Below are 12,434 nucleotides of genomic sequence, written 5' to 3'. Positions count from 1 at the left end.
TAACAATTTATTCCTTTTAGTCACTAACAATTAAAGGAGATTATCATTTTCAGTTAGTTTAGTGAAGACATGTGTCTTGCCGAATATCTTGTTATAGATGGGAAAAATAATAGCTAAGCCTTATCAAGGACACACCATGTGCCAGCTGCTGTTCTAAATGTTTAAGAGTATAAACACACTCTGATCTGTCTCCACAACCACCCTGTGATACAGGAAATCTCATCACCACCAGCAGAGAGATGAGGACACTCTGCTAAACAACAGTTAATTTACTTGCCCAAGGTCTCAGGACTAGTAAATATAGGAGCAAAGATGTGAATTTTGGCTTTGTGGTTCCAAAGTCCATTTCCTACCAACTATGGTACACTTCTCTGATCTTATAAAGAATGAAGCAAAAATTTTAGTCAAAGAAATTCATAAAACTAGATGTATTTTTAGTTCATTAATCTAGTACTTAAACTAATATAGAAGTTAGGATTTCCAAGCCCATTGGAATCTCAGACAAGCTCTCATCTGGCCGATTGTCAATCTCGTCCTACGTCGTGCTGGGGGTCCCTAGAAGTGCCTGGGCCTTGGGGGTGCGGACAGCTGACCTGCCTGCCAGGCCCCACTCCCGGCCACCCACACCTGAAGGACAGCAGCTCTCTGTGTGAGCTTCACTTGTGTTAATGTTTATATGTTGGATCTTCACTTGTGATTCCATCTCATTTTGTATTAACACAGTATTCTGCCACGTTAAAATGTTTAAAAGCACTAAATTTTCCAATATATTTTAAATTTTCCAATTTATCATTTTAAAAATCAGGAAATGAGTCCCAGGGATGATGAGATCAGATACACGCAAAACATCACAGAAACCACGAGTGTCCTATTTAAATCAAAGACTACTTTCTGTGTGGTGTTTTCACGTCTATGATATACCTCTGAAAATTAGTTTCAGCTCTTTTTTGCTGTCCACAAGGGAAGGTCTTTATTTCTTCCCACAGCTACCTGCAGGTGCTGGTACCTGCTTTTGTCCAGACAACTACTGGGGCCGGAGGAGCTGCAAAGAACGGAAGAGTACATCAAAATTGAAAGTTATTTTATAATGTTTTAACACCAAGAGAAAACAAAAAGGAAATTCGTTTAAATATGTCGTGTAATTAGAATTTTTTTCCAATTACTTATCACCAAGGATTATGAAGAGCTTATATATGCTTGTGGCCACTTGCAAGGAAACCAGAAATAGGCACATCTGCTCTGAAAGCAGAGAAGCAGTAGCCATGAAGGAGAAAGTAATTCTAAGTTTTACAAGAGCTGTTCCGTAAAATTAAATCCTCTTGGTTGTCATTTTACTCGTTGTGGTGAACATATTTAAAAGTAAAAGTCATAGTTGAATCATTAACAAAATAGTTTTCTCCAAACTTTCCCATGCAAAATGAAATTTGAAGCAAGTTGCTCTATTATTTTCAGAAAGAGAAATATGCTCCTTAAGATAAATATTCCTACAACACACGAAATTATACTTTTGAAAAGTCACATTTAGGTCAACATTTGGAGTTCCAGATATTTCAGATTATATTCCAGATATTCATATTATAGTTGAGTTGATTTTAGCTGAATATACCATTTATAATTCTATTCATGACTCTTTGGTTAAATAAAAAATAAATCAATATGGCCATTTAAGAAGGGCATAATGATCCCAAATAATACCTAAGTATTAAAAAACCTTTTCCAGATGACTTGACAAATCATTTCTCTGTGTTGGTAGATCTTTGCACAATTCCTACCACCCCTTGCTCCCACCTGCCATCTGAAAATACAAGAAACATGATAAAGTAAATATTAACAATATTTGACAAAGTGTATATGTTGTAAGTTTCATGCTGTGTGCAGGTAATAAAGATTTTTTAAGTATCTTTATCAATTCTAAGTAAGGTGCTTATACCATGGTTATTCACATGTATAACTATGGTATAAGATAAATAACAATGTCACACAAATTCATGACAACCCCCAGGAATGCCTGCAAGCTGTTTGTAATGGGGTCCTAGAAAAGTCAAGCTAGAAAACAGCCCACAGATCAGCAGTCTGAGACTGCTCACTGCAGAGGAGAAAAGTCAGACTGGAGCAGCTTGGACTGAATTTCTCTCAGTCAGAACTAATATAGGGAAGAGAGAGCACAGAATCTAGGTCACTCGCCCCCCGCAGCCTGATGTTCTTTCTGGAACATTACACTAACTCCTAAAATTACTAGGGATGACTTAAAAAGAACAAAAATATTTCCACATTAAAAAATGGATTCATGACACAGTTAAAGAGCTATATAATAAAAGTAGGTAATAGTTAAGACAATTTAGTCAGGGTTCCAATGTGAAGAAATTTGATTTCAACTTTTTAATAATAATTAAAATTCACAGTTAGCCAAATCTAGGTGTAAAACATTGTTTTAGTTCATGTAGTCTCATAAAAAGCAAGATTCCACATTCTAGCAAAGAACAGAAAAAATTTAAGTAAATGGTCAGTTTACATTTGTTCCTAACACCAAAATGAGCAGCTTGCTAGATAAGTGAAATTATGATCCAATGGGGAGAAAACCAAAAAGACTTGAACATCACCAAGGCAGGCAGGCAGGTGGAGGCATTAGGCAGAAATGATGAGGTTGACATTTTTGGGCCTTTAATGTAAAATGGTGACTGTCTGAGTCCCACCTCCAATGCTAAAATAGCATGTGCTAATTGAAGTGTTTTGCTAGTTTATTAAAGTCTACCCTTCTGGCTACTCATGATGGTAATGCCACATATAAAAGGCATTTGAGTTTCATTATTGATGATTCCAGGCAGTTCACATAAGCGTCCCATGCTGTGATTCATACCTTTCATGAAAGATTTTTTTTTTACCATTTTATTTATCCATTTGTTCCAGCCAGTCTAAGGAAGGAAGTTTATCTGTGGGTAATTATTATTTTGGCTTTAATGGACATTAAAAGAACTAAAGAAAATTTATAGACTACCTGTTAAAATGACACAAAAAGGTACATCTTAAAGTAGTCTATGACTAGGCAAATAAAATAAGCCTCTTTTATAAATGTATAGAATGATTAATGGATCATTTCAAGACCAACTAAAAATCTGAACACACATCCACAAGTGACACAAGTACACAGTTGCAAATGACCAAGGACAATGCGATTTTTAGTGCATACTGGCTGGAAAAAAGAAATGGTTAGCATATTGTGGCATGAGAAAAGAGCAGGATGGTAAATGCTACCAGAGTTTTGTTAAGCGTCAGTTGACGTAATACAGATGAACAAATGGAAGACTAGGAACTACATGCTAAAAAGCAAAAGACCAGCACAGTGTGAAATATGGGAAGCTGAGAAGTGTGTGTTTGATTAGGCATTATGTTTCTAAAAAACACAGACATTCAACATAAAATGATGCAAGCAAAACAAAACCCAAACATCATTTCTTTGAAAGCATTTTTCAATCCTAGCACATTGAAAGTTTAAAAAGAATGTCTGGGTGCTTTAAAAGTAATTTCCCCCAGGAGTTACCAAAGACTTCAAGAAAACAATTTCATTTCTACAACTTCTTATTAGAGCAAGAAAGTGTTTTTGTGATATTCTGTGTGGGAAAACACAAATTTTTCCTCAGACATGTCAATAGGAATCAGAAATTATTGATCTATTGCTACTTACGGAGTTGACGCTAGACAATTCCATTCAGAAAACATTTTCTAAATGTGAGAAACCTAGGCTGGATGAAGTCCCACGCCTCTTGGTGTGGCAGCACCACTCTGGGGCGGCCGGGACTCACTGAAGTCACCCCAGCTCAGGCACTGCACTAGACTGGCAGCTTCCACATTTCTAAATTGTCTTTGTTCTGTGTTTCTCAAGGTCCAGTGTTTGACAGATAACAACCTATGCAAATCTGAAAACAATGGCACTTCTTAGCTCAATTAAAATATTCATGACTCCAGGAGGTCCTTAAAATGGATGACTATAAATGACTGTGCCCTTGTCAGTTGATGAAGAACTGTCTCAGATAGGACTTTTGCCATCACTACAACACTTATTCTATGCTGCTGTTTACCAAACTCTAACCTGCAGGAGGTAAGTGTATACACACAACAACAACAACAACAGAAAGGAAGGGGCAGCCTCAGGTTAAGAACCAAGAGCAGCAGAGGAACGTGCCTTCTTTACAGCGCAGCCGCATGCCCACGCGTGAACGTCACTTTCTGGGTTGAGGACAGTGTTACGAGTGTTACCTGCTGGAGCCGTCGGTGTGTCCTCGCTGTGGGGTGGACAGCGTGGTAAGGGACTCTGAGTGCAGGCACACCCTTTTCACTTGCACAGCTGGAGCGGCGTCTTTCCTGTGTCTGCAAAATATTCTGACGCACAAACACCTTTGACAGTTTGCTTCCAGATTAACGACTTTATCTCGTTTATTGCTAATGGTTGATTCTGACCTTTGGATAAAAACTGAAATGGGAAAAAAAAAATCCAACTTTTAACTTACAACAGATTAGTTTTGAAAATCCTATTATGTCACAAAAATTGGCAAGTAAAAATATCTCTGTGCTGACGTACGTGACATTATTAAAGTTGAAAAATAACTTTCTGAGCGTGGCAAGAGGAACACTTCAATCATGACTTTCTGCTCCCGTACCTTGTGCAATTATGTTTGCTGTAGCCTGAATGGAGCCTTGGCTGTTGCTGGCTTGGCACGTAAATTGCCCGTGATCCTGCAGGGTGATGTTCTTCTGACGTAAAGTCCACTGGGAATTGCCACGTGCCTGGACCCATGCAGCTCCTCCCCGTCACCCCTGGTCCAAGTAATGTGGGGGTGGGGGTGGCCTGTCACCGCACATTCCAAGGTTGTGCTGCTGCCAAGTCAGACCTCCGTGTCCTGGGGCCGGATCACAAAACTAGGTTTGGCAGAGGAGAGGGAACAAAACACACAGCCAGGAGCAGTTGGGAAGCCTTATTTACTCTGCATTGTGGGTTTAAGATTATTGTCATTTTCAGGACACCTTAATAATAAAATATTATATACAGACATTACATTCTTAAAGAATTAAATATAAAATAAATGGAATGTGGATTTGAAATAAATATCTAATTTTTTTAAACAATCTCTTGCCTTGGTGCTGTGATGTGTCACAGACATTGCCATGTGCCACCCAATACTTACTCCTTATTTTAGGGGCTAAATCTTCTCATGATCTCATTTAAAAATATCTTTTTTTTAAAACACGTTCTGCCAATGAGATGTAGGCACATGGCACTGGGAATAAAAAAGTAAAGTCTTCATTTTTCTTCCTCTTTGCTACCTGGACTTCAGGTGTGAGTTTGGGTTACATCAGCCACTTTGTGACTAAGATGTGACAGTTATGAGGGGGAAAAAGAGCCTTATAGGACAGTGATTGAAATGTAGAAAGAAAACTATCATTGACTCACTGGGGGAACGTAGCATCTCTGCACAGACCACCCTGTACCACCTGTGACATGCAATTAACACACACACACACAATTAACACACACACACACACACAATTAACACACACACACACACAATTAACACACACACACACTGTGCATTTAAGCCATGTCTAGTCGAGTTTTTAGTTATTTTAAGCTAAACATATTACAAATTGATTCATCAAGTATCCATGTAAGTAGAAAATGTAGACTTCCAGATAAAGTGCTCCAGTCTTATTAACTCATAAGAGTTCCATCTTTTCTGGGACTCTCAAGCAGAACGTAAAGACTTAGTACAATGTTAAAATGCCCAAAGATTGAGTCTATGTTTGGGGGTATATCTCAGTTCCTGAGATGAATATACTCTGGAAAGTAGAGATGCATTGATTTAATTTAACTGAATGATCAAGATTTAATTCAACATTTAACAATATTGAATATCTTAAGTACACGAGTAAAACGCTGGATGTCGGAAAACTACAGAGAAGTGCACGTTCCTTTCCTCACATGCTCACAATCCAGTACAAGGACAGAGAAGAAAAAGCACAGTCTGTAAAAGTACACTTACCTTGGAAAGAATTGTTCTAGAGTTAAGGATAAAGTGCTAGAGGAGAACATGCTGGCAGGAGGGAAGGAAGTGTATGGGGAAAGCTACTGCAATAATCGAAACAAGAAATGTTTCGATTGGAGTCAGTCAATGTCAGTGGTAATAGAAAGGAGGAGGATCTGATGCTTCTTGGAATTAAATGTTGGAGACTGATGGAGAAAGAGTAGAAATAGCGGATAAATCTGAGGTTATTGGAGGCTATTGATAATATCCACAGAGATAGCGTTGGCAGGATGAAGCGTGTTAGTGTGGGCATGTGTTTGGGGGATGTGAAGATTTACACATGAGGATGAGCATGAAGGTAGTGGATGGAGATGTTAATCCAAATCTTAGGAAGGATTTCAGCAATAAAAATGGCTAAATAATGAAGCATTAATTATTTATGCTTATTGTTTAGTGAAGCATTAAAGCCAAATGTTTGGGAATTGTTTTAAAACTCAAGGAAAGATGGAGGAGGAACAAAACTGCGCTGGGGTTGGGGCAGACTAGAGGAAGAGGGAGGAGAGAGCGCTGAGGGCAGGATGCCACGATGCAGGCAGGCCCAGGAGACTGCAAAGGAGGACGCAGGGTGTCAGCAAAGGATCGGGCCGAGGTGGTGTCCCCAGAGCCAAAGGAGGCAGGCTCCCGTGTGCGCGGTCAGATTCCACCCGGCGGCGCAGGGAAGGAGGCTTTGGAAGGAGTGGGTGGGTTTGTCAATTAGAAATGACGTGGGAACTATGAGAGGCATTCCCATATTCAGTCAACCCCTGACTCAAGTGTATTTTTCTTCCTGAATATGTCTTGATGCAGAGCAGGTTTCCCCGTTTGCTTTGCCCCTCCCTGCCCACACCCCCACCAGCCCTCTTCTGCATCAGGGCAATAGCCTGCTCACCTCCCTCTTACCACACCCTCATGCTCGCTCCCTGAACTGTCGCCAGAGATATCTTTATAAAAGAAAAATCTAATTTTGAGCATGCCCAGCATAGAGTCACAACAGCCTGAGTGATCTGACCCCCACCTTACGCCGAACCAAACCTCGTGTTCTTCCCACCTCCCCTCCCTCCTCCAGCTTCTCCGTCTCTTGCACGTGCCCTGCTCTGTCCTCCCTGTGCTGCCTGTGCTCCTGAATCAACGTGTCAACCTACTAATCCCGGTTCTCCCACTAGTCCTTGCTTTCAGCACAGAGGCCACTACTCCCGGAAGCCTTTGAGTGAACGCTAATCTCCAAAACTGCTCCCAGGTCTCCCCACTCCCGGATGGGCTGGAGCTGGCTCTGGAGAACCGGGTGTAAAATTTTCAGTGTTTTACAAGCTGGTCATTAAGCATAGCTATTATTAAAGGTTAAACTACATAAACTTACAATCAAATACCTTTTATTAGTATGAAAGCTAAATTCTGCAATCCATCCCTTCTAATTATTTTACCACAGTTTACTATTGTGTTTAGTTTTGCGGTTATCGATGCCTGCTGCATCTGCACGGTGGAAATACTGCAGCGTGGTGAGCTACTGCCGTCTCTCCCCGACTCCACACTCAGCGACGCCGAGCCGGTAACTAGAGACAGGCCGTGGTGGCAGTATGCATGCTACGGAAATTGGCAAATGCTGCAAATCAGGGCTCCTTCTCCCAAGACCAAGTTTTAAATGGTTGCTAGCACACAACTGTCCTCACGCTCTTTCCCCTCTCCTCACACATCATAAAACTTACCATTTTGTTGGATTATGGCTATCACCTAATAGACTGTAGGCTCAGTAAGGTAAGAGACAATGTGTTTCCACCATCTCAAGATAATATTAATAAAGATTTGTCACAGTCATTGTGTCTGGTTTATATAAACCATTTGAAATTATGACAAAGCAAAGCTCCTGGAAAGTTGAAAGAGCATGATTATTAATCATGAAATCCTCAACAGCTAGCTAACTGGGCATTCAATAAACATTTGTTAAATGAATTCATGATGCGTGAATGATTGGATGAATCTGAGCAGGGCGATACTCCCATCTAGGTCCCCACTGACCTACTCTGCCTCGGGACGCAGGAAAGCTGCCTGGGGAATCCAAGGCAGAAGAGCAAAGTCTAGAAACCACATCTGTGAGGTACCAGAAAGGAATAGAACTAAGGCAGGAAATTGAAATAAACTTCAAGTTTCTCTAAAACAAGATTAAAAAAATAACAGACAATGGTAATAGTTTCAAGTTGAAACATTACATACTTTAAAGAAACAATATAAGGTCATTTTCTAGTGCAAAGAATTGATAGATAACTGATGCATCAACATTAAGTTAACCAGAAAATAAAAAGTTTTACCGGGGAGACTGGAGTATCCGAGCATGGCATTTGGTGCCATGGCTTCCCCGGTGGAGTTTCTGGCCATACACTGGCCATACACTGATAGACACCCTGGTCTGACTCTCTGCTGTTTCAGATCATGAGTGTCCCGTCATCAAACATACTAAATCGAGCATCATCTTCCAAATCCAATGAATGGCTGAAAACATGTTATGCATATATATTATTTAACCTCACTCATATTTAAAACTCTTAACAAGAATGAGAATATATGACTAGACTTTATAAATATGTTTCATGGATACCAATTTGTTAAATTTATTTTGTTACATGATAAATTCAAATAATTTTGCTTTAAATCCTGTTCTCCCCTTCCCATTTCTGAGATTATATCCTGAACACAGACTTTGAGTCAACACAGGATAGAAGGGAAGGAGGTTTAAATGCCCTGAATTTCTGGACTGCATGAATTTAGACTCAGAAGCAATCTCTCCTATATGAAGGATACTTCAGCACATTTTTGTACTTCTGAATTCCTATTTTTTTAAAAAAAGGAATCATAAGATGGTAACATGGGATCTTTTCACCACCTCCAAAGAATGATTCAGTATACTCATATTTTTTCAAAGTGTAAAATAAATATTTATATTCAAATCAGGATGGCACAAAGTCAAGTTTAATTATATGACTGAGCACTAAGAAAGCACATCCCACTTACCCAGTTGTTGGATATTATGCCCTCTTAAGTGACCTGAACCATTTTGGATATACTAGGAAAATGCAATTTATCAATTAAATGGATAACCCATCAAGCATAAGTAGGTTCATATGTGTAACATTACACTACATCAATAATTGCAAGAAACGGAGTGCTTCTGTGGATTATTTTTAGCAATAAATGCAAAGCTACCAACACATAAACATATGTTGGAAATTTTTACAGAATTGCTTTTCTGGCCAAGATTTTTTCTCTTTAAAAACATTTAATGAGCATGTCTAAGGAGGTATATATTAAATAGATGTTCACAAATATGTTTAGTACTAATAAATATATTAGGCGTAGAAAAAGGAAATCTACCCCCCATCATTTATCACTCGATAAACATTTATTAAACACCTACTCTGTGTCACCCAATAAAAACACCCCTTATAGAGGAAAAAGTCCATTGGGAGAATCCCATAGTTCTCTCTTTAATTTGCTTGTTTGTTTTACAAAATCAATGGGTTCTAGGTAAACATTTGCCCAAAACATAATTCCAAAATATGCCTACACTGAAGAATAACCCCACCTATTCTCATATATGTAAAAATAGGAAAGCATATTAAAGAAATGGAGAAATCATCACCCTTATTCAACATTTTTTGTCACAAAAGATAAGAAATAAATAGACAATCACCATATTTCACATTCATGTTTTAGAGTGGAGCAGAGGAGATGACAAGACACATGAAGCAATCTGTTCTTCAGCCACTGGGTGGGAAAAGCTCAACGTGAAGACAAAGCTCCAATTAGTCAAATGAGAACCTCAGGTTGTCATTTCTGAAGAGATTAGGGTCAGGGAAACAGCCTTAGTTCTCAGTGGCGGGCGATGCCAGGCACAGGCAGAGGGAGAGGAGACTGGACAGCCCTGACGGTGTGAGCTGCCAGAGCTGCTCGCGTCCAGCACAGAATGGCCTTCAGGAAGCATATCTTTGTAAAGCGCCCCATCTTAAAGGGCTCCTTTAGTATTAAGCAACTTAATTATTGCAAATGCAATTCTCAAATTGTCTAACATTGAACCCAATTAAGACTATTTGCAGATGCTTCTGAAGATGGCGGACGAGAAACACCGCCAGAAAGGGTGTCTCTGCAGAAAAGACAGATTCTAGCAGAAATTAGAAAAAAGAAGCAAGAAAGTGAGCATACAGCAGACGAAGGCCGGAAGGAGGGGTACCTGAGACCCCGGGAGACTCCACGGGAGGAGGCTGCGGAGGAGAACTGGAAGCTGAGACCGCCGGAGCAGCCCGGAGACCAGCGGGAAGGGTAGGTGGATAAATCACCTTTCGCCTCCCCTGCATTAGGGACTGCTGGTGGGCTTCCCAGCGGGTGGAGAGACCTGTGGACACCAGCCCAGAGACAGCCGCCGCCAGCTAGCGGTGAGCCTGTAGCGAACACGGCACCAGACTCCCAAATCCCTGTGCACCTCGGTGTGCACAGACCCAAGCCCTGCGGCAGGTGCCATATTGCCTCCTTCTCCCCTCCGCTGACCCTACCCGCGGCTGCCCAGAGAGACAATACAGCCCCCAGCCGGAGGCACCTCTAGGGAATGGGACCTTCCCATATGGGACCCTACAGCTGACTAAGGGGAACTCAGACTGTGAGCTTCCTACCCACCAGCCCTCCCAGGTGCTGCTGGCACGGTGTTCCCAGGAGAACAGTGCCGACTCAGAGGCTGAGAGACACAGACACAGCTTGGGCTCCCTGTAGGTGAATTGGGACCGGAACGTCTCTCCCTGGTGGGGATACAGTTTGAACTCTGGGACCCAGAGGTCGGACCTGCAGACCAGATCCTGTGCACCTAGGTCTAGCATTGCCTGGGGCACAGAAGGGATATTTGTGAACAGCCTGCGGAGGTATGTGTGCCTCCAGGGACATATCAGCATCCTAGAGGGCAACCGTCTCACCAAAGGGAGGCCGTGCACCCAGCCCAGGCAGCGTTTCTGCGCAGGGAACCTCCCCGCAGGCATCAAAATCCGGGGAGGCCTGGTGGCGTGTGGTCTGGCCTGCTGGCAGAGGCCCAGGAGTAGCTGCGGAGTTGGGGAGGGTGGAAAGAAGCGAGGCCCACTCCAGACTGCGAGTCTCAGACAGCCCCACCCCCACAAGCAGACTTTCTGGCTGAGCGGGACCATTCCAGCCCTGCCCTGACAGCTTTTCCTGGAAGCAGAGAACAGAACTTTGACCCCTGCTAACAGCATTGGTGGTGCCTGAGGGCAGGCTTACCCAACCCAGCTCCCCCGAGAACAAGAGCTGATAACAGGACACAAAAACAACAGCATAGCCTGTTCCTCCAAGCAATTGCCACCTACTGACAGGGACGACATCCTGCACAACCTTTTCACGGCACCCACTGACTCATTATACAGGGAGTGGTCAAATCTCACCCACAGACACCACCTAATGGCTCAGAAACTAAACAAGGTGTGTGAATACCCAAACAAAAACCTAAAGGAAAGAAATAACAACTGATCGACATGGGAAGAAATCAGCAAAGGAACTCAGGAAATATGAAGAAACAAACGGAAAACACACCCCCAAAGAAGAGCACCAGCCCCCTAGAAACGGACACCAACCCAAATCAGGCAACCAAAATGACAGAAGAGGAATTTCAAATGTGGATCATAAGAACACTCACTGAGCTGCAACAGCAACTCAATAACCAACACAAAGAAACCACAAAAAGCCTCCAGGATCTGGAAAAAGAAATGGACACAATGAAGAAAAGTTTAACCGAACTCCTGGAAATGAAGAATCAATTCAGGGAACTACAAAATATAGTGGAAAGTCTCAAGAACAGGGTAGATCAAACAGAAGAATCTCAGAGCTTGAAGATAACACCCTCCAACTAAATAAAACCATCACAGAGATAGAGCAGAGAAATGAGAGAAAAGAGCAAAGCCTACAAGAGATGTGGGATTATGTGAAGAAACCTATTGTGAGGGTCATAGGGTTACCAGAAGGGGAAGAAGACAACACCCAAGGGTTGGACAAGCTATTTGAAGATATAATAGAGGAAAATTTCCCAGGCCTTGCTCAAAAATCTCGATATACAAGTTCAAGAAACTCAGAGGATCCCTGGAAGATTCAATGCAAACAGGAAGATGTCACGACATGCAGTAATCAGACTGACCAAAATATCAACTAAAGAGGCCTTTCTAAGAGCTGTAAGATGAAAGAAGCAAGTGACATACAAGGGAAAGCCAATTCGAATAACACCAGACTTCTCTAATGAGACTTTACAAGCAAGGAGAGACTGGGGCCCATTTCTCACTCTTCTGAAACAAAATAATGCCCAGCCTAGAATCTTATTCCCTGCAAAACTAAGCTTCATATATG

The 12,434-nt window shown here is 41.6% G+C and overlaps 1 protein-coding gene across 1 annotated transcript in view; it reads right to left on the bottom strand.

The window, feature by feature from the left end:
* The window catches only part of PXDNL (peroxidasin like), a 267,746-nt gene that overhangs the window by 131,133 nt on the left and 124,179 nt on the right, over nucleotides 1-12,434 (bottom strand). The window contains 7 exon segments of the mRNA XM_076005349.1: nucleotides 1,007-1,042; nucleotides 1,773-1,795; nucleotides 4,255-4,468; nucleotides 4,656-4,749; nucleotides 4,752-4,927; nucleotides 8,363-8,441; nucleotides 8,444-8,540. Coding sequence (XP_075861464.1) covers nucleotides 1,007-1,042; nucleotides 1,773-1,795; nucleotides 4,255-4,468; nucleotides 4,656-4,749; nucleotides 4,752-4,927; nucleotides 8,363-8,441; nucleotides 8,444-8,540 — 719 coding nt within the window.

The sequence above is a fragment of the Microcebus murinus genome, chromosome 7, assembly GCF_040939455.1.
Source record: "Microcebus murinus isolate Inina chromosome 7, M.murinus_Inina_mat1.0, whole genome shotgun sequence".
NCBI lineage: Eukaryota > Metazoa > Chordata > Mammalia > Primates > Cheirogaleidae > Microcebus > Microcebus murinus.
Note: the sequence above shows the minus strand (reverse complement) of the source record. Positions and strands in the feature narration are given on the sequence as shown.